The 22,422-nt window shown below is 49.7% G+C and overlaps 1 protein-coding gene across 4 annotated transcripts in view; it reads left to right on the top strand.

The window, feature by feature from the left end:
- Nucleotides 1-22,422, top strand: part of LOC144172915 (pancreatic triacylglycerol lipase-like) — a 356,275-nt gene that overhangs the window by 40,567 nt on the left and 293,286 nt on the right. For all 4 annotated transcript variants that reach the window (XR_013323130.1, XM_077701504.1, XM_077701503.1 and 1 more), the window contains exon 2: nucleotides 18,123-18,319. Coding sequence is in view for 3 of the 4 variants with exons in the window: in XM_077701504.1 (XP_077557630.1) it covers nucleotides 18,123-18,319 (197 nt within the window). In the remaining variant the exon portion in view is untranslated. The remainder of the gene's footprint in view (nucleotides 1-18,122; nucleotides 18,320-22,422) is intronic.

Below are 22,422 nucleotides of genomic sequence, written 5' to 3'. Positions count from 1 at the left end.
GGAACAGTCTTGGTGTTGATCTTGATATATTCCTTTCATGGATGCCCTTTAAGCGGCAAGGTCGTCACTTGTTTGGAAAATGCACGTGACAGGTCACGTTTTCTATATCGGAGGTCGCTGTCTCGCTACTCGTCCACCGGGAGCAGCGGCCATATTGACGGCTGCCCTCTCGTTTGCGCCGAGATCTCCCGAGAGGCTCGTCCTTTAACTCCGCTCATAGACGGAGCTTTTCCGGGCATGAATCTTCTCAGACGGAGTTTTTTTGGAGGTCATGTGCTTAACTCCTTTCTCGGGCCGGTCGGAGCAATGGTACGTTATCGCCTCGTATTTACACAGTCACTTGGTTGACGGAGTATAGTGCTTTATACACTCCACCATGCGGAGTAAACTTTGTTGTGCGGGAGGATTTACCGGAACATACGCCCAATAGAACTCCCTATCCGGCTTGTTTTCATTTACCGTGCTGCTTGGGCATCGCATATCACGATGGAGAAGGCTGGATGCCCCGGTGTTTAGAAGAAGCAGCCCATCTGTGTTGATGGCCTCAAACAGTTCCTTGCCACGGCTTGTAGAGGATAGGCTGTGTTATGGAACGGGACGCAGACGCGAGGCCATGGCTGAGCCGGACCGAGGCTTATTAGCTTCTTTCTCTAGCCCCTGATCCCGATGATAGTAAGCGGTCGTCTTCCTCTTCCATAATTACGCAACATACTCCCACCCCCGACGGTGTCGCTGGTGGTGGGGAAGTGCAGAGCAGATTAGTCTAGGGTTGCCGTATATTAGTCCAATATCATTCCTGCGGAGTCTGGAGGTGGTAGATGCCTTTCTGCTTTATCCTCCATCGATGCTTTGAGGCACGATGCCTTCTTCTAGAGACTTTCTTGGCTAAGACGGGGCCCGAAGTTTTTCTTGCATGAGACTGTCTTTTGAATGAGGCAGTGAAGTTGCTCCACGAGTGAGCGTGGAGAAATCGTATTCGAAATCGTGCCTGAATCTTCTGGTCAGTAGTTCCCTTTTTAAGTGCGAATGCACTTCTTAAGCGAGCCTGAATCGTCCGCCGCCGTCGTCCGCATAGCAACAGCTGCGGGCGCGCGCTCCTCGTCTTCCCTAGCAACGGGGGGAGATGGGCGCGCGCAATTCTCCTCCTCCTCTCTCCGCTCAGTGACTGCGGGTGTTGGGCACCTCCTCTCCACTTCGGGCGGGAGAGCTCTCGCGTAGCGGGCGCTCCGCATTCCGACGCGTGAGGGCGCTCGTGTAGCCCTCGCCGTAATGGCGGGCGCTACTCTCCTCCTCCTCTCTCCGCTCAGTGACTGCGGGGGTTGGGCGCCTCCTCTCCACTTCGGGCGGGAGAGCTCTCGCGTAGCGGGCGCTCCGCATTCCGACGCGTGAGGGCGCTCGTGTAGCCCTCGCCGTAATGGCGGGCGCTACTCTCCTCCTCCTCTCTCCGCTCAGTGACTGCGGGTGTTGGGCACCTCCTCTCCACTTCGGGCGGGAGAGCTCTCGCGTAGCGGGCGCTCCGCATTCCGACGCGTGAGGGCGCTCGTGTAGCCCTCGCCGTAATGGCGGGCGCTACTCTCCTCCTCCTCTCTCCGCTCAGTGACTGCGGGGGTTGGGCGCCTCCTCTCCACTTCGGGCGGGAGAGCTCTCGCTCGCGTAGCGGGCGCTCCGCATTCCGACGCGTGAGGGCGCTCGTGTAGCGGCCGCGTGGCGCGGGAGGGTATTAGTCGAGCGCGCGCCGTCGTCGAGAGCGGTCGCTGGTCCTGCATCTCGATAACGATGATGGCGGACCGGGCAACGGTACCAGCAATAACGAGTGAAATATCTTTCTTTGTAGTTGTGTGCGTGTGTGTGATCTCTTGACTACTCATTAAGATCACGATATCCACCGTAATCGCGCAATCAACAACCGTGCATTCGCACTTACACACTCTCCCCCTCGGGGAAGTGCGAGGGAATTTTTTTCTTTCTGTTTGCTTTCAAAGTTTTATTCTGGGTACGGGCTGAGTATTTCTCACTCGCGTCGGAACCGTTGTCATGAAACTGGAGTTTCTTGCTTGTAGTCGAACGGACGCTTCCCCTTCACGTGCTTGAATTTGCGTGTTCCGAGATTTGTTTGCGAGCCACTCGTTTTGTAACTGCGATGCACGAATGAATGCCATGCTGCCGTTGCACGCGGGATCACTTCTGGGTTGTTCATCTGTTGTCTTTATCTGAGTGTTGCATTTACGGGTTGGCTTCTTGGGTTTGGCCGCGGGCGCACCCGAGTCTGAGATGGTATCGTCATCGCTTCGGCGAAATGCCCCGGCGCCGGCTGCTTGGTCGAACTTGGTCTTGCTGCTACATCCCGCGGACTGGTTCATCGACGACGTTGCAAATGTAGGGGCGCTGTGCTGCTCCGTGTTCTCTTCCGCTGAACACGACGAACTCGCGGTTTCGGAAGCAGTCCTTGTTGCGAATAGGCGTGCTACAATGGCCGCTTCCTTTTTCTGGGAGGTGCCAACCTCTGACAGGATCCTGCGTCGATTGAGGTGGCGACAAAGTCTTCGTCGCGATGAACGAGGTCCTCAACGTTGCCTGAGAAATTCGTTCCTTTAACGAAACCTTCGTGCGACTTATCGCGTATGAATACTCTTCGCCTTCTTCTAAGTCTTCCACAAAACTGTCAAAGTCGAGAAGGCTCTGGATATGACCGTCCAACTTTCGAAGTTCGTCTTGTTTTTGTTCTGCCATACGGTGGAAATCGATGAGCATACTTATATTCGATGGTGACGATTCCAAGACCCGAATAGTGGTGTTGGCTAGTTCCGTTATGTCCGCCCGGAGGATGGCCCGCGAACTGATAAGTTGGTCCACGACCTGTCTGTCATCTAAACCAGAGAGCGCAGTGAAGCAAGGGTCGGGACTGTCCGATGGGTGGGGTTCATCTCCGGGTTCAAGGTGGGGGGTCTGTGTCCAGCACGTAGCCATGGCAGGCACCGTTCAAGGTTGAGGTCTCCGAAATGAGAAGATCCGACGTACAAGAGGCCACGCACTACCTTGAAGGCGCTGCGCCGTGAAGTCCGCTGGTCCATCATTCCCGGGTTTGACGGCACCAGAAATGTTATGGAACGGGACGCAGACGCGAGGCCATGGCTGAGCCGGACCGAGGTTTATTAGCTTCTTTCTCTAGCCCCTGATCCCGATGATAGTAAGCGGTCGTCTTCCTCTTCTTCCATAATGCCGCAACAGGCTGCCCCAAGCATGACGATGTGCATTAAAAGTCACCCCAAGTCACACAGTCACGCCCCCAGCTCGGACCTCAAGGACACGGGGGAATGATCGAATGCACACACCATTAATATCGTCATATAGTCAAAAGGCCACTCTTCAGGCAACTGACCAAAAACCTGGAAAAGGATGAGGAGTTTCTTGGACAACTCCTCGAGTGTGCAACCGCAGCCTCTACCTCACGCGCTGAGGTAGAGGCTGCCATCGTAGCGTTCCACCAGGAGGACCTTTCCGTGCACGAGCTTCAAAACGCGATGCTGATTCTGATGATGTCACCCGGAGCTGCCACACCGGCTAAATTCCTTCAACGTCGTCTGACGCTCGGCGGTACTGCCCATTCTCTGGCTTCTTGTCCTTGTCCCGTTCCTGAAACGGGAAAAAACCACCAAGAGCAGCCAGCTTGTGCAGACCGGCGTCCCTGACCTTGGCTGCGGGGAAGCTCTTTGAGAGGACCATTGTAGCTCGCATAAAGTGATCGTCCGATCCCGTGGAGCAATGTCCGAGCAACAGACCGGATTTCGTCAACTCCACTGCAGTGTCGACAGCATCGCTGATGCTGTATCTGCAATGGAAGACCAACACATGGGCGAAGGGGCTTTTCTTGATTTGGTGGTTATTGAGTCTGCCTTGGCCGCCTGCCACACCCAACCATCGAGGCTGTGCTGTATCGCATTCATGCCATTGGAAGAATGCGGAAATATATCCAGGTTTCCTGTAGGGTTACCAGCTCAAAGTTCGGGTGGGCAATGTCCTCAGCAGTCCAACAGGTGTCAGTGCCGGAGTGCCCTCAGGTGCAGTGCTTAGTCCGCTACCCGTCGACCTCGCCCTTGCGTGCATGCTTGACAGCATACCAACAAACAAGAAACAAAGTTTTCGCATCTCCATTTATGCTGACAGTGTTGCACTATGGACAAAGCAATCAAGGCGTCACAGCAGCAGAATGAGGAAATCTCTTCAAAGAGCACTTGATGTGGTTTCAGAATAAATTACGGCAATTGGACTACGTCTTTCGGCTACCAAGTCTGATGAAGCCATGATGTTTCACACCAAACCCAGCGTCCGATTTTGAACTTCCCCTTTGGGTGTACAGGGCTCCCAGCTCCGGTGGAAGACGCAGGTCAGATATCTTGAACTCACTGTTGACAATGGCGTTACCTGGGGTCCAGCAATCAAATAGCTACTAGGCCAGTCGAATCGCGTCCCCAAAGCCATCCGCCAACTCTTGGCCAAAAGGCGTGGGTGCTTGCATACTTGGGCCCCCGAATTGACGAGGCTATGATGTGTTCCCCAGTCTTGTACGCTATGTCCCTTGTCATCGTCAAGCTAATACGGTGCCGGAAACTGGAGACCGAGCGCAGGAATGCACTCCTGACCGCTCTCGGCTTAATACACTTGTCTCAATGCGCAAGCATCCTTGCAGAAGCCGGAACCTGATCTCTCACCCTCCACCACCCTACAGAGAGCCCTCAATCGCGCCGAGTGGCTCCATAGGGCTTCAGACCAAGGCGCGTTCCTCGCACGGCAGTGAGAACTGCCTCACTGTATAGATTGGGTACGATTGTTCGTACACTTTTAGTCACGTCCCGGATTGCGTCCTATTTATATGCGGTGGGCAGTCTCAGTACCTTGATATAAGAGGCCCTGACAGACTTCTTTTCCGTGACAAAACCTCAGGTGGTTGCAACACGCTTATATGCTGCGCCAACGGCCCGTGTCACGACTATAAACTGGCAGACAGCCTGACGCCAGGAAATAAAATAAAAAAGGGGGGCCATCGTGAAGCAACAGGCCAGGAAGGGACAAACCAAGGCAATGGCTATTCCGTCGAAGAAGCCGAGGCCACTGCAATAGCTTGGGCAGCCGCCTGCACTGCGACACAGCACACTCTCACCAACATATACACTGACTGCAAGAAAGTCTGCACCCTTTTAACACAAGGCTTCATTCCCAAACCGGCTTTGGAAGAGCTTAAGCACCTTAAAGGCACGATAATGGTACACTGGGTACCGGGACACACAGGTTTGGCAGGAAACGAAAGAGCAAACCTGCTCGCCCGCGAAGCGCTTCTCCGGGCACCTGCCAACTGTGGTCAAACCCAAAAGCCCGTGACACCGCCAAAACTGCAGCTAAAAGAATACGCAGAAAGCAAACGCAAATTCACTCCTCCGCACAAGAAATTGTCCAGGCAACAGCAAACCACTATAAGGCTGACGCAAACGCAAACGCTACTCACACCCGACAAAGTTTACATCTACAAAGGCTGTATGAACACTTCCCCGCCAGAGTGTGATGAATGCCACGTACCGATCAATCAAGAGCACATGTTATGGCTATGCCCCAAGGTAGATAGAAGCAGTATCCGCAGGGAGTGGCTGACTCAACCGGCCACGCTGGAGCAGCAGCTATCGTTGGCAAGCTTTGTCCAAAAGACCATAGGCACCACGCCTTCCCGGCTAGACCCCTGGAAGACCAACTAACGAGGAATTCCAGTGGCCTCCTGGAATGAGGAGGCCTTAGCCAAAAGGGCAAATAAAATTTTCTCTCTCCCTCTCTCTCTCTCTCTCTCTCTCTCCGAGCGATATGTGTGGCTTGCGGCGCATGCGCGTATACCTCCTTACACAATTGCCCGCGAGCTTCTTTTACTGTGGCCGACGACGCGGCGAAAGCTGAACATCATTAAAAAAAATCTTGCGCGCACATGCGCAGTAGGAGTGGAAAAAAGTTCGTGCGTGGCGAGTTGTGGTCCGGTGATTTGTATCTATCGCGCACGTGCGCACTATGGAGGAATTTCAGCGCGGGGCAAGTTGGGGTCCCGCGCTTTGACTCTTTCTCTGTGTAGTTCATACTCAGCTCCGAGCGTTCACACTTCCTTGAGCTGGTTCGCTTCCGCTGACATGAAATGTGTGCTTCGAGGTCGGTGTAACAGTGGAAACAACTGCGAATGCTATGAGTTTATTAGTCGAACATTGCTGGCGCTAGGCGGGACAAGGACGGCGAATTACACACAAATGAAGCGCACACTACCAACTGATTTATTAATCACAACAAACACAACTTATAAAGGAAAAAATTCAGATGACGTGAAAGGTGGAGTTAATCAATCTCGCTGAAAATGTATGCAATATTTGTCATGCGCATGCGCTTGCCTACGAACTGTCAAGTAGTGCTATCTCAGTTGTCGACAGTGCAATCGATGGCGAACTGATAGTTTTTCTTTTCGGATGGCGTAGGCTTCCCATATCTCGCGGGTGTCGTTTCTGAAGATTTAAAGAGGATCGTGGTGCTTTCGAATTTCGCAGAACACCCATGTCTGCTGCAGTGGGCAGCCAAGTGCCCTGGGGCTGAGACTTGCTTGCACATATTTTTGTGTTCTCTGTCGTTCGTTAACGCACCGTCCAGTTTGGCCTATGTAAGCCTTCCTGCATGACAAAGGTATCTTATAGACAACCCCGGAGCAGCATGCGACAAACTTACTCGTGTGCCTAATGCCACATCCTGTTTGTTTAGTATCTGTGGTTTTGTTAGTCATCTTGCACAGCATTTTTAGTTTTTTGGGAGCAGAAAAAACAACCGGGACATCATGCCTCGTGCTAACCTTCTTTAACCTGTGGGAAAATTTGTGGATGTACTGCAGAACGATCGGCCGCTTCTTTGGTTTTTTGCTGTCTTTGTTAATCTTCTTTACCACTGTTTTTAACACTTTCTGCAACAGAGACAAGTACTTGATTAGTGAACCCGCTTTTTGTTAGACGGTCAATTTGAAAAAACAGACTTTCAGCGACTCTGTGTTCGCAGGAGTTTTTGATGGCTTGCGACATGCAAGAAGTGGCTATGGCTCTCTTAATCAACTTTGAGTGTACCGAATCGTATGGCAGCAGCGCCTGCTCTCCTCTCGTGCGATAGCACCAACACGTGTGTGACAGTCCCGTCTTCAGGTTAATGTCAAGGAATTGAATGGCATCATTAACAGGTTTTTCATATGTGAAATCAAGGCCCTGGTGCGCAGACTCAAATGCTGCTATGATTGGAGGGATGCTACTTTCAATGTCAGTGCCTGGCTTTAAGTAAACCAAAAAATCATCCACATACCGGAATCATTTCTGCACATGCAAATCTGGTAATACGATTTCCAAAATTCGGTTGCTTTGTGCCAAAAACATGTCGGAAAGCACCGGCGCTATACATGGTCACCGGGAACACAAGCCAAGCAGCGGCGCCACGTCAAGCCGCCTGATGTGTCTATTGCGGGCATAGCCCGGTTGAACACGAATGATTAGGTAAGTCCCTGGATTTCTTGTTTTTTTTCCAGGGGAGGGGGGAGCAGACTGTAAGAATTAGTGTTTGCAGACTAGTAAGGGCCGCGAAATTATGCCTTTTTCGTCGTGGTAAGAAACATAATCCAAAAGGGTGCCATGTTGGGCTAGTTGGTGGTTTTCAGGTACGAAGGAAGGAACAGCGCACATTCTAATAAAGGACGGACAGAGTTACACACCACAAGCGCTGACTATCAACTGATGGCTTTATTGCAAGCTGCCGAAAATAAATAGCACACATAGAAGCCCGCGCCAAAACCGTTCTCCGATACCCGGCGTCGTACGGTAAATTTGACGTCCTTTATAGAGAGGATTCGGTTTCCCAGTGCGGCGGCCATTTTGGGATCCAGGCGAAAAATGAAAACGCTTGCACATGTGAGGTACTTCCGTTGCCGTAATGAGTACTGTGATGCCATAAAGAAATTGCATTTTTACACGCGTTTCATTGTCCAGGTCAAGGCACATAAAACCCAGTTTGAATTTTGTGTTTTATAATAATCCATGGCCACTGCTTGTCATTTTCAGTAGGCGTAGCAAAAAGTTAAATAACGTTTTTTTGTAACTGTAGTTTTCGCTTCGTCATTTCGGGTAGTGACTTTTCTGGCACGTTGAGTACTCTGGATTCTCTGGCGATTTGTAAACTTCATTACGGTGCGTTTAAATGTAAAGTTTTCACATTAAGCAGCATTCTTGTGTAACACCAGCTGTAAAATTCGAGCTCCGCATGTAATTAATTAAGACCGCCGGGGGCTCATGTATCCGCGTCGCCTCCGCTGGTAGCTGCTTTCCCGTGTCCCTTTCATGTAGCCGCACGGACGCCAAGTTCGGAGACGCGGAGAGCGTGTTTGTGCCCGTCCTTGTGTGTGTCAAAGGACGGGGGCGATTAGCCTGAGTATCTCTGTCGCGTCGTAGGTGGCTGGGTCATTCGGCATAACAAGCTGACGGGAAGCCAGATTATCGTATCTCTTAGTTTTGAAAGCGCGCGCGGTGTAAGTTTGGAAAATCTTCGACTCCGGCGGCGGCGTTGGTCGTTGACGCGTCAATCGCCTCGGAGACCACCGAGTGGGCCTGAAGCGCGTCTTCCGGTGGGACTGGCGGCAGGCGGCGGCGCCCTTCGTCTGGGAGGGAATTAGCAACCCTCATTGTCCCGCCGCGCGCGCAGACGCACGGCGTCGCGGGAGGCGCCGCGCGGAGGGAGGTCAGCCGCGCGAGGACCGCTCCGGGCCCTCGGCTTGGCTTTTGTGCAGGTGCCGCCCGCTGACCGTAATGGTTGGTTCACTTTAGGACGCAGATGTCCCGTATTTTCTGGCCGGGTGCAACAGCGTGCGTGGGAAACGCACTTTGAGTGCATAAGAGAGAGGGTTGGGTCACGTGACCGCAGGTGGGGACACATGTGTGATTGGCTGGTTCCTGTGGCCAATTTAAAGGGTTTTTGTTTATAGGGTTTTTCTCTCTTTCTTGTACGCCCCCTTTTTGGAGGCGGGGTTTTTGTTATCAAAACCGGAGTGTTGGGTTTTCTCGGGGGTCGGTCGAGAGGGGATCTAGTTCAGTATAGATCTCGGCCGAACAGGCTGCTGCTGTCAGAGTGACGATGTAACCGTCACTCTGACCTGATGTAAACTTGGAGTAATGTAAATATCGTAAATAAACCTAATATCCAGTAAGGAAGGCAGTCCTCATCCCTCACCCGCTCCAAGCATCGGTCGTCGGTCATCGGAGCGAGTCGAGATCGTCCTCTCGGCTCGCGCATCAAAAGAACATCACTATTTCGTCTCCATCAGTTCGCCAAGAAGATGGAGAGGCGAAATTTAACTCCAGCGCCCATCTTGTCGTGTTCGGCACGGCTGTCGTTTGTCTGGAGTGTCAACTCGCGGTGTGCAGAAGCATGATAGCATTGGCAGCGCAAACGCGGCGTGTAGCCGGCGTGGAGGTCGCTCGAAGCGGTGGCTTCTAATGTTGTTGCAGATGCGCTGGTGTTGCTCGGTGCGCGCAGTGTACTTATGCTTTAACAAAAGATATTGCTAGCATTTTGTTCGATCTTGCATAAAATGTTTTGTGCCCTACTATTGGTGGATATTGTTTCATAAAAAGAAACTAGGGCACGTTACGCTCCGCATATAACAGCGAACAGAGTTTCTTTACGACGTCCAATTGACCTGTGGGCGTCAAATAAAATGATGGCAACGTTTTCTCGCACGCCTTTGCACTGAAAAAGCGCTCAGCCTTCCTATGCACATGAAGAAAACGTTTTTTTGGAGCGTGTTTGAATCTACAAGCAGTAAGAAAAAAATAATTGCCTGAACTACAGCGATGAACTTGCCCATTTTATGATATTTTCACATATATGCTAAGACGTTGGTGATACTTCTGCTGCGCCCCTTCAGGCTATAGTCTTATACCGCCGATAAATAACGCCACCACTTTGTACCTGGTCACTTTTTCACCTGTCGTTTCTTTTCTTCACGCAATGCCAACACAAGAGGTTGCTAACCATGGCTCAACGTTTTTGAAATGTTTACAACGCTGTTTCCATTGCAGTGCGACAAAATTCCAGAAGCAGCAGCTCCAGGGCCAAAGATTGCTTGGGACGATTCTACAAAGGCCATCTACATCATCGGAAGTGGTGTAACTTGTTCATACTTGAAGCCTAGAGAAAGCACTTTTTCTTTGGTTATATATACATTAGGGATATGAGATACCCGTCAGCTTTAGGCCAAACATTAGGCGTTATACAGTCAGTAGCCTGCAAAAAAGATGAGTTTCCTTCCTGTTTTGTAAGCAGCAAGCTGCTGAAAATTCCATAAATGAAAACAATAATTTTATCTTGACAGGTCCCTATTTACTCTTACACAAAAAATATTTTCGTTTGTGTGTTCCATAAGGGCAATCTGCTAATATTTGTATTTGTTATTTCCGTATAATTTTTTCGTATTCATATTTGTATTTTGGATATCAAATAAAAAGAAAACGTCGTTCCTTCGACGTGGTGTCATTTATGTAATTTTCATCTCACATTTCTGCATGCTCATGAATTCGAGAATGACAAAATACTTAACATTTACATACCCAACTCAGTTCTCTGTTCGCACGAGGTCGCGGGTTCGATTCGCGGCCGCGGCGGCCGCTTTTCTGATGGAGGCGAAAAGCAAAAACGCCCGTGTGTACGAGATTTCGGCGCACGTTAAAGATCCCCAGGTGGTCAAAATCAATCCGGAGCACTCCACTACGGTGCGCCTCATCGCCTGCGTTGCGTCGGCGCGTTAAACCCTACAATCAATCAAATCATCAATCAATCAGTTCTCTGTTCGTGTCCCAAGCTTGTATGAGTAAACTATCACTTTAAGATGCGGATAGGTGTAAGGTATACAGATACTTGCGTTACAGCTTTGCTTGCAACATGGCATTATGAATATAGGGAGTTTTTTTTTATTTCATGGTATGTGCATTGAGGCCTGACAAATCAGGTGGCAAAACACTGAGATTATAAAGGTAAAACCTCATTGCATGAAAACTGAGGTCATGAAGATGATCCAGAAGTGCACAAATTACAAATGTGTTAGTACAATTGCGGCCATCGCAACCCATTTATTGGTGGCATTGTTAGATGCACAATGGTGCGTTCATGCCCAAGTGCTAGGGTTTTGGTGAACGGCCTTGAAAATGTTGAACCGCGACCTTACGCTTCCGCTTACAATAATATAACTCGTTAATAACGGAAGCGCGAATGAAATGAGGCCACTTAAATAAATTGCAGAAATTTAGAGAATTGTATTCTAATTCGTAGCATTCTTATGCCGCTTCTCTTGAGTGTGAGTCTTTTAGGGTCAATTTTCTTGGTTTTTCAAAGTCCTGGTCGTCCAACTATCTCCATTTACCCTATTATAACGATCACAGATGTTACTAGCGCCATATCTGCATTTTTATTTGTAAATGAAGGGCGTTACACCGCTCGCCATCTTCTCGGTATTTTTTATATTTTTCTTGTTTTTCAGTTCTTCAAAATTCTGTTCGACCAATTTTCTCCATCTACGCAATGATAACTATTACAAGTGTAATTTACGCAAAGTCTGCATTGTTGTGGAAATGCAGGGCGTTAAACAGTTTGCCATTTTCCGTAATTTTTAAAAAAATTTTTCTTGATTTCTAGTTTCTCGAAATTTCGTTTGACCAATGATCTCCATTTACGATATTATAACAATTAAAGGTGGAACTTCCGCGAAACCTGCACTTTTCTGGAAATGCAGGGCGTTACAAGTTACACGGCCGAGCGCTTATTCGGTCTGCGCGAGAATACAGTAATATATTCTTTGTGTGCTCGCGATCCATAAAAAAAAACGCAGATCTAGAGGGCTGTCCGACGGTTCTTTACCTGGGCGTTGGAGCGCCATCAACGCAGCAATTCTGCAGGCGTCGCGGCAGAATGTTCTATAGAGTAAGTGGTTTAATATTGGTTCATTACATTACCAGATGCGTAATTTACTACCGCAACCCTATTACAAAAATAAAGGTCAAGACATGTAACCGCACCATCAAGAGAGCTACGACGAGCAGCAAAAAATCAGCACACCATTTCATGCTTGGTATAGTTGCCTCTCGTGACGAGACAGCTCTTATTTTCAGCACGACAGTGTGCCTTACGTGGTATAGTTATTTGCAAGCATTGCCATAGGCGGCACTTTCCGCCAATGTCCAAGAATACTTTTGGTAACAAGGCAGAAGAACTGTTATCAATTTGTTTGCATAGATGGAATAAATCCCCGCAGGGCACATCATACTGTTGGAACGGGAACACAGCATGACAAAAGGTACCAACGCACTTAAATTCCCGCATAGTATTATGCCTTTGGTAGAGCGATTCAAAAACGGTGGCCTAAAGAAAGCCACTCGCCGCCGAATGTACGTGTTATTTAAGACTCCGGCTTGACGCGCAACAGCATGCAGAATACTTATGAGCCCATGTTAGCCCTCCCCAGCAACCCGTGGGTCGTGGCGCAGTGGTTATGATACCCGCCTCTTGATGTGTTGTAACAGCCCCAGGTTCGATTCTCCGTAGGGTTGCGTGTATGTGCTTATGTCTACTTTGTGTGTTTTGTATGATGTAACATGTGTTTGAGCATTCGTGACGGGGTGCTGGCGTTGACCTGGCAATGCGAGGGAAAAAAAGCGGATGAAATGAATTCTGGCGGACTGGCTTTTTTTTTTCTTTTTGGTGAAGAGAAACAAGGCCGCTTATTTGAGGGGCCGTACGATTTGGAGGCCGCTTCGTAAGCGGGAATAGATTAGCATAACGAGCCCCATAAAAAAATTACGGCCCGCCGAATACGTGGCCCGGGGTTTAGGTGGCTCTCTGGTTAGGCGGCCCTCAAGAGGGCCCCTTAAACGCTGGGCCGCGTGTTGGCTGGCCGCTTGCGCTCGAGGCCGCGTCAGCCGCCGCTTTATAAGTGGCTTTAAATTGACGCAGCAGCCTTCCGCATGTGAGTCGGATAAACAGGAATTAACTAAGAGTGTAGCTTGGAAACGGTGACGAACCTTCCCCCGATGCATCCCGTCATGCCTTCTCCAACCCACGGGATCAGTTGGATAACCACATCTGCCACTCTGCCGCACGTGGAGTCAAGAAGAACCACCACAGCGTGTGAAATGAGGAATGAAACAGCGGCCTGCTTAGAGACACCTGAGGGCACCTGCTGATAGTCACCGATGACTCGTGCTACCACACCAAGGAACGGCAGCTGCAGCATCCATCGCGCCTGCCTTCACTTCAGCCAGGCAATTCCACCTGCTCGTAGCCAGTAGCTCCAAAATGGCCGAAATTTCGGGCCTTCACTTGGCTGCAGACATGATAAAGGATTGCAAGCCGAATCCTGCCAACCGGAAAGTAGCCATTCTCTCGTATCCCAAGGTGCCCTCCTCAGACCCGGGCGGACTCAGCGCAGCTATAGCGTCGCCATGGAGTGTCTCGCCTGCAGCACAGCCTCAGTGCAAAAGGCCTCATCATCCATCTGCATTGGCTCCCCGCTCACGGAGGCATACAGGGAAATGAGGAGATTGATTGTCTGTTTAAACAAAAAAGCACATTACTTGTCCATATCGACGGGTAAAGCGCGAGACACATGCCCGACTGCAGCATGCGATTGACATGTAGCTGATCGTTACGACTGTCGCCACGACTAGTCGTACTCGTGAATTTGAGACAAATGGTCCGATGCACGCGCCCGCCGCGTTGTCGGCGTCGCTCCACCCACTGTTTTTGCTCCATGGTTGCCTCAGTGTTTAGGGGCGCTCCGGCCGATTTAGATACGTGCAAGAGAAATCCGAGCAGGAAAAAAAAACATTTATGAACTTCAAGTGGAAATGAATACTGCTTTATCGCATTACACATTGCATTTTTATATGAAGGAAAGTTATCCGCTTCTCAAGCCAGGTGTGATCAGGACCCAGCGTACTTTGAAACGCATGGTCCTGCGATGATACCGGAGGATATTCGCAAGACCGCAATAACAACGCCGTTCGGAATGTTCGAGTTCTTACGTATGCCCTTCGGCTTGCGCAATACCGGCCAAACTTTTCAACGATTCATGGATGGCGTTGTCCGTGGCCCAGACTTTTGCAAGGTATACCTGGATGATCTTCTGATTGCTAGAAGCACGCCTGAAGAGCACGCGCGGCATATGCGCTGCGTACTTCAGCGACTGACAGGGAACGGCATCGTTATCAATGCGGCCAAGTTCGTGCTTGGGGTACCGACGCTATCATTTTTGGGCCACAGCAATTGAAGTGGAGGAGTTCAGCCCCAGAAGGACAAGGTGGAAGCGATATGGCAGTTTCCACAGCTGAAAAACATTTGCCAGCTTCGAGAGTTCCTGGGACTCGTGAACATCTACCGTAGGTTTATCCCGAAATGCGCCAACATCCTTTACCCTCTCCACAGCCTACTTGAGGCACCAGGATCTAAGGCAACTGCCATTCAGTGGAACGACCAATCCATACAAGCATTCCGGATGGTTAAGGCAACGCCGCCTGTATAAACATTGCCTAACGCGTCGCGCGCTTTTCGATGGGAAGGGTAGAGCACGGCCTCCGCGACCTGCTGCCGGCGGCGAGCAACGGCGCGCTGCCGGCAGCCGATCGCGGAGGTCGTGGGTAGGGACGCTTAGTTCAGGCACTCATCCGCTATGTGGCGCGCGCCAGCGGACATCTCGCCTTACCTCACTGCTCGTTAGTCGCGAACGCTGCACCTACTTGTACGACGTGTGTCTGTGAGCTTGCCTATTAGGTTTCAAGAGCCGTTTCGCTCACATCTTACCCGCGACGGGGAGATAGTTCTGGGGCGCACTGGGGATCTCGTTCAACGTGTCGCTCGATTCATACTTGCCGCCTTTTCCCACAAATAAACTACGGAGGCGGAACTGAAATAGTGTAAGAACGTAATAATTGTCGGGTAGACAAAAATAGCGAACGGAAAAACCTTATGTTCGGATGGTGCAGCTATTATTTTGCTGATGTTTTTCTCTCTGGAGGATTCAGGAAAGAAAAAAATTGCGTGTACATTTTTGTTCAGGCGCTCACTTTTACCATTACTTTCCAAAAATATCACGTGTTTGTAAATTTCAGAAGATTATAGGAAACAAAAGGATAAGCATCTGAGGGGGCAGCCACGCTGTCCGGGTGCTTCTGCAGCACAGTCCGGAGTGCGAACAGCGGGGACAAAAAAAAAAACCGAAATGTGGATGGGACAGAGGGGGGATGCCCCATTCAGAAAATGTTGGTGCCCATGATCGAAGTAGATAAGCGCACAAAGCCGGCATCAGCCTCCGGCAGCTTAAGGGGTTTTGCTCCGAAACAAAGGCGGGTTTATCAGCGACAGACCAAGACAGACAGGCATGGTGAAAAAGAAGAAGAAGGCGTAGGAGCGTCGCCTGGGGAACGCTAATCAAACCGTTAACTATTTTGAAGAGGAAAATACACCAACCAAGGGCATTTATTCAAAGCGGTCCCAACGTTTCGGAGCCAACTCGGCTCCTTCATCAGAGGTGACTGTGTACGGCAAGAAGCAGCGGTTATATGAGGTGTCTTCTTCTTTTTCTTTTTTTTTACTGGAATCTTGTCATTGCGCGTCGAAGCCCGTGGGCGTAGATGGTGGGAAGGGCTCCGAAAGATCTATTCATGCCTTGCCGGTTGCCTTGTATGTGCCAGGACTGAAGAAGTAGTCGTTGTGAGTGATGGGTTGCTCTTGTTCGGTAGTTGAGGGAAAGAGAGGAGGGTGCTCAGGGCTAAAGTCGCACACAACGATAAATGTGGCAGAGTGTTCCTACTTCTGAGCAAAATTTACATTCCGCGTCGTAGGGATTCCGGTGCAATAAGTGAAGACGCGTCGGGTGTGGGAAGCAGCCGTATTGTATGAGCCGTAGGGTAGTTTGTTGTTCTATGGAAAGGTCAGGGTAAAGCGGAGGTAGAGTCTGTCTCAGAAGGTGATAATGCTGGGTGGTGTCCCTGAACGAGACATGCGGGTGACTGTCCTCGTGCAGCTCCATAGCACTTAAAAGTGCAGGCTTGGTGGACGTATTCGTTGCCCTCCATGGAAGCGTGAGCGGGTGTCCAGATGAACTGAATGGAACCATTTGGGGAGTGGTTTTTAGCACACGCAGTGCAGGTCGGGACACCAAACCCAACTGATAATTCCGGTAGGCTTGTTGGAAATCGGTGACTACCTTACGAACCCCTGGTTGAGTGAGAGCCAAGGCGATGGCTGCCTATTCTGCTGCCCTCATGTCTTCGGTGTTGAGTGAGGCACAAGCAAGGAGGTTGGATCTGGAGGTAGCCACGATGATGGCGTACTGCTGCCCTCGATGTTGGGAGGCGCCTGTGTAGATAACTGCATGATCCCCAATGAAAGTGGCGTTGCGCGCTTGAGCCCATGCTTGTCGGCTACCCTCGTCGTGTTGGGGGGTTCATATTTCTAAGCAAAGGGAGCATCTTCAGTTCTTGTCGGTAAAAGTCAAAGAGTGTATCAAGTGGGGTGACATTCTGTGCGGCCCAGCCAAACTGGTGAAGGATGCGGCAATCCGCCGCCGTTCTGCTCGTTCGGAGCTTCTGGATAGAAAGAAGGCTCTCTATAAGCTCTTCCACCGTGTTCTAGAGACCCGTGCTAGGCAGCCTCTCTGTGGACGCACTCATGGGAAGACCAATGGCTTGCTTAACCGCCTTTATAATCTTTATAGAAAGCATCTTTATGCCCTCCTTGCCGAGAAGACAGGGAGTTGACGTAACTGATTCTTGAGAAGACAAAAGCTTGAACTAATCGGAAGGCATCGGAATCCTTGAGGCCTCGCTTCTTGGTGGCAACTCGCCTGATCATGTGTATGATTTTATTGATGCTTTGTTTGAGGCGCTGCTAGGATACGTCACTGTTGGTGTTGGCCTGAAGATGTAGGCTCAGGATCTTGATGCTGTGGCTGGGAATGATGGCCTGGCCATCATGGAGTATCTGAATGTGTTCCTTGAAGTGTCATTTGGCGTGAGGGCAGACGAAAAGGAGCTGAGATTTTTTACGTGAGCTCTGGAAGCCACAGGCTTTGCATATTGGCGTACTAGAAGTGAGCTGCCATGTGTTGGTGTGAGCTTCCTTTATTCGCTATCACGTGGCATTCAGCGAGAATGCAGGGGTTAAATTCGTACATGTGCTTGGTGAGTATACCACTTGTCGTAGCTAAATCGGTAAGACAACGGGCTCTGGCTTTGTTACTCCATTAGTTCAAGGTTCGATTCCTGGCGGTGATAGTAAATTCTTTTATTTGTTCGTGGGAGTTTTCTGTTAACACCAACGATCGCGAAAGAACCCTTGGGGAGTAGAGGTAAAAAGCTTTGCTTTAAAAAATCACATCGCCCAAACGCAATATACAAATTCTCAACTGCATAACTACTATCGTTAGCATACGTCGGAAAAATTGGACCGGCTCTACTCACTCACAATTTTAGTTTTTGACTCCCCTTTCAGTCAAGCTCAAGCAGGTACGTTGATGAACAACTCATCTACGCTCTTCCAAACTCAAACTCACAGACATCGCAAAACTCAGAACTCACTCACGCTCAGAACAAACTCAGGCTCAGAACTCACTCGAGCTCAGCACTCATTCGGGCTCAGAACTAAAACGGACTCAGAACTCTCTCGGGCTCAGAAATCAAAATGGGCTCAGAACTCACTCGGGCGTAGGGGTACTTAAATTCAGTCAAGGTCACTTGGGCTCAAACTCACTCGGGCTGAGGCGTACTCAGTCTTAGTCGCGCTCACACTCACTCGGGATAATTTTGCTCAAGCTCACTCGGGCTCAAACTCACAATACCACAATAGCCTCACACTCGCTCAAACCGAAACTCACGCGTGAGTTTGCGCCCAAATAAATCTGAGTGAGTGGACTCATGAGTGACTCCGCCGACCTCTGCTCCCGTCAGCTGTTGCGGCCTCGTAAAACAGTGCTTACTTCGGGCTACCGCTTGTTCTGTTGACGTCTCCCCCCCTTCCCCTGCCCCTTGCTGGTGCAGACAAGAGGACCACCTCGGGCCCCGCCCTGGACGCGACCCGGTTCCGGCTGTTCACGCGCCAGAACCCGCACAAGGCGCAGTTCCTCATCGCCTCTGACCGGCAGAGCATCCTCAACTCGAGCTTCAGCGCCAAATGGGACACCAAGGTCTACGTGCACGGCTACCTCAACAGCGGAAAGCTGCTCGCCCCGGAGATGGTGAGTGGAGGTTTCCCACCCACTCAGGTGTGTGGTATTCCCGGGGCCAGCGTTGCAGAAAAGCAGTTCTCACAAGAAAGCATGCGGAGTTTGAGCGGCTGGCGGGTGCGCCGCTGGGTTTATTCTGACGCCAGACAACACTGGCCTCCGCGTCTGGAAGCCGCGAGGCTGGCAAAGCGACAAGCAGGCGTGCGTGGCCTTCCCGCCACAGCGGGTCCGGCCAGGAAGGCGCAAGGGCGCATGCTGCGGTTCAGGCGTGTATTACGCTCCCTGTCGTCTTCGCTGTTGTATCCTATATAGATTGATGTAGTTTCAGTTTCGGTTTCAGTGTTTGGGTTTGCAACACTGTGTCCTTGTGCGTGTATATATTTAAGAGGGTTCAGCAGTGCCGGCCTCCCGTAGACAATACATGGACACTTTCAGAAGTGATAGCGTGCCTAATATTTGGACTAGCCTACTTTTTCCGCTGTCAGAAACGGGGGGAATGTTGCGGCCAGATTTTTCATCCATGTCCTCGATTTTTTACAAACGAGTAAGGAATATGAGCAAGAACATACGTTTTCGGGGTGCCCGTGTATCTGCGCGCCGCATTGAAAAAAATCGCCCAATATCGAAATTCTGTTCGCAACATTCCCTCCCTGTGGCTCTTCTGATTGCATACATACCGGTAGAATTCTTCGTAGGCCCATAGTTTTAGTGTGAAGCTTTCTGAAAGTTCGGCAGCCTGACAGCGCCCGCAATCGAATTTCCCACCCTTGTTTGGTGGCTCCGTCTTGTGTAATCAGGAGGAAACATTATTAAGCTCTACCACTGACCGTGTACAGGCTGTGGTCTTGCTATGTTACTGCGCGATTGGCCGAACTTTTGGGCTCATTCGGCGTGCGCGCTGGAGAGTGAAAAAAGGATTGCCGTCACTCATGTGGGTGCCACCATCGCTTTGATAGCAAGTATGCATTGCAGCTTCATCTCTTTCGAGGCGGGTTCCGCGCTTTACGGCGCGCGGGAAATAAGTTTATGCCGATGGCGCGGGTCGAAGCGGTGCATATTTTGCTTTTTCACCGAACGATGGCTTGCTTCCGTAGTAATGCTGTTTAGTTATTTATTGTTCAACTCTGAGCCCTAGCGAAGACGGAGAGCTTGCCCAGAGTGATGCGACTCCAAATCTTGCCGGTGCATCTGTTGCGTGTCATTCATTGCATGACGGCCTCACCTTAAAGGAATATTTTTTTTTTCTTGGAGGTTGGGATGGGTGAAGCGGTGGAGGGAATGGTTTGGGACTTGTGTGGCTAAATAATTTCTTGCGGCTTCCTGAAGTAGGATGCCACCCGTCTTCTTTTTCTTTTTGATCATTAAAACGTTTTGCCTCGTCCCGTTACTCCTCCTCCTTACGTCCTCTCTCTCCCCTTCGCGTAGCATAAGCAATAGGCATTTCAAGAGTCCCCGTTTGTTCTGATTACGGGGACAGTTTTTTTCTTTAGCTTCAGCTTCAACAGTCGTGCGAACGGAGACTGAGCTTACACAGCCATTATATAGCGTCTGCACACGCGTACCTTAGCGGAGTAATGTGTAATGTAAACTCGCCGACTAGTGCGCTAATTTGAAGTCCGTGTATAACAACACTGTATTGTTCACTTTGCGTAGCAATCTACCTAAATGTCGGGGTGCCTTTCTAGAATTCGTAAAATGTACCGTTTTTATTACTTCAATTCGTTCCAGGCGGAAATCGCTAAGGGGCCGACAAAGGTAATTGTGCCGACGCATAGAATGTTAACCTTAATGGAAATTAAGGATATTAAAGTAAAAATATTACTCTCCGTATATTGAAGTTAATGAAAGTTCTTCAGGCAGACCAATGAGTTATTATTACTGTCGGTATGAAGCTTAATTTTTCTGCAGTTTAAAAGTGCCCTTCCACAATTTCTACCACAATTCCCATTCAAACCATCCCATTTTCATTCCCCAAGACAAAGACATGCGCAGTGTGCTGTAGGACACATTGATCCAGCGTAGAGGTAAGAAAGCCACGCTCGGAAATTTAGCTTAGTCTTTGAAAGAAGGAAATCCGATTTTTTTTTACATTTTCCTGTTTGTTTCTCGTCCATTTTCCTTTACATCCCTGCTTAGGCGGTCTTTCCTTATAGTGTATTTTTTATATTTCTGTTGTTTTAAAGCAAAGTTTTCAATCTCTACCAGCCAGTGGTTCCTTCGCGGCGTGCGGGACAATAAACTCCCAACGCAGCGGGGGCGAAGGGGGGGGGGGGGGTTCCACTGACGGAGCACACTGTAGATGGCTTGGCGAATTTACCAAGCGGTCCCCGCGCCGAGGTGCCTGCCTGCCGGCGGGTGCGTCGGCGGCACGGATTTGTCGTCTGCTTTAGCGACAGTTGTTTTGGGCCTGTTTTGGCGCAGCTTCGCCTCCAATGCGCGCTTCCTTCACACGCATTGATAAACTTCTTCGACAGCACCTCTGGGTTGCCGGACCCAACAAAATTAAGTGGTACTACGGCAAAGATACGTCAAGAATTGGTTTGAAGGGAAGAAACACAAAATGCCCACCTACAGACATCTGGCCGCTGGAGAAACGCTACCTTTTGCGTACTACTTGCCACGAATGGAACTCCGTTTTCTAAATTGATATATACCAATTCGGCTGTGTTTAAAAAAGTTATTACAAAAGGCGGCAGGAGCAACTGGTCCTGATAAATAGCGACTTTAAAAGTTCCCTCAGCTTTCTCGCATTTCTCAAACTTACTAAACTAACTAGTTTAAATCGGTATAATTCGGAATCACTGAGCTCACATGCCGAATTGTTTCTGTGTTTGCGCTTATGTCGCGCGGTGGTGTCGCCCCGGGCTAGCACATCAGGATGGCTAGGTTCCGCTTTCTTACCCTTCTAAAGGTGTTCCTCTCCGTTTTCTTTCTGGCGACGCACGGTCGGGCTACTGTGACGGCGGCTTCCACCGCTCTAGCCCGGCTGTGGCCGATGCTGCTGCGTTGAGGACACCGCTCCCACGAATTCCAAGTAACGGCTGGAAGAATCTCTGGTTTCACTTTTTGTAGAGCCACGTGTGTGAATTCAAGTAACGTCGCATGGACAATTGTAGTGGGTGTCGTTTAAAGCTTTGCTTTCCAACCACTTTAACAGCGTGGATTGGAGCCAATTTTTTATTACGTTTAGGGTTCGACGCTCATTTTCACCCCTTTAAAGCACGGATAAACGATTGGTCGTCCATGACCGTTCACCGGTGTTCGCCTTCTCTTATTCTTTTTAAAATTTTATTTGTGTCAATCCACGCGCATACATATTTATTTATTTCTGCACACTGCTCAGTTTGTGCACAAATGAGTCACAAATGTTCCAATGTGTTTTCCTGTATCTGCGCATAATATGAATTTTTATACGAAAGTGTAACTTGTATGTAATTGTAACTTGTATCGACATGCCTAAGCGCAGCATAAGAGGAGGGACAAAAACACAGAAAACACACAGTGCTCTGTGTGACTTCTGTGTTCTTGTCCCTAGTCTTGTGCTGCTCATCGACACAACGTTATGTACCAAGTTGCCCAAACCACTATTCTGCTGTAACCCGCATGCATTTATATGTCTCGTCCGTCCGCTACAAAAGCACTTGCCTTGCTTAAGCGGCCCTTTCCTCGTCACGCAGATCAATGCTGTATTATTTTATCCCCCCCCCCCAACATCAGGAACTGCTGCTGTTACTGTTGAGATAAAGATTTGAGTAATTTGTATTCGTTAAAATGCTATTTAGTGGGTACTTGGTTCATTTTCACTTTATTTATATTCCATCGGAGCATGCTCGGCCCATTTCTGTTACAGACGACGCACCAACCCCCGGCATGCCGTGACGGTGACTTGTTTGATTTGGGCCATTCTATTATGTTGGCGCAAGGCATCGTCTAACTCAGCATATGTTCTGCCCTTATACAGCTACATTGAATACTGCCATCGTAGTCCTAGCACTGCTATTAGAAGAAGCCTTAAATTGTATTCTGGTGGGAAAAGGTTGCACGTGTTGCTGATTATATCTCCGTGTTTCCCTTCAGTTCGTGTGTACTTCAATCTTATTCTGGTCGCATACATG

This window comes from Haemaphysalis longicornis, unplaced genomic scaffold, assembly GCF_048455015.1.
Source record: "Haemaphysalis longicornis isolate Haplotype H1 unplaced genomic scaffold, Haemaphysalis longicornis Haplotype H1 scaffold_27, whole genome shotgun sequence".
Lineage (NCBI taxonomy): Eukaryota > Metazoa > Arthropoda > Arachnida > Ixodida > Ixodidae > Haemaphysalis > Haemaphysalis longicornis.
Note: the sequence above shows the minus strand (reverse complement) of the source record. Positions and strands in the feature narration are given on the sequence as shown.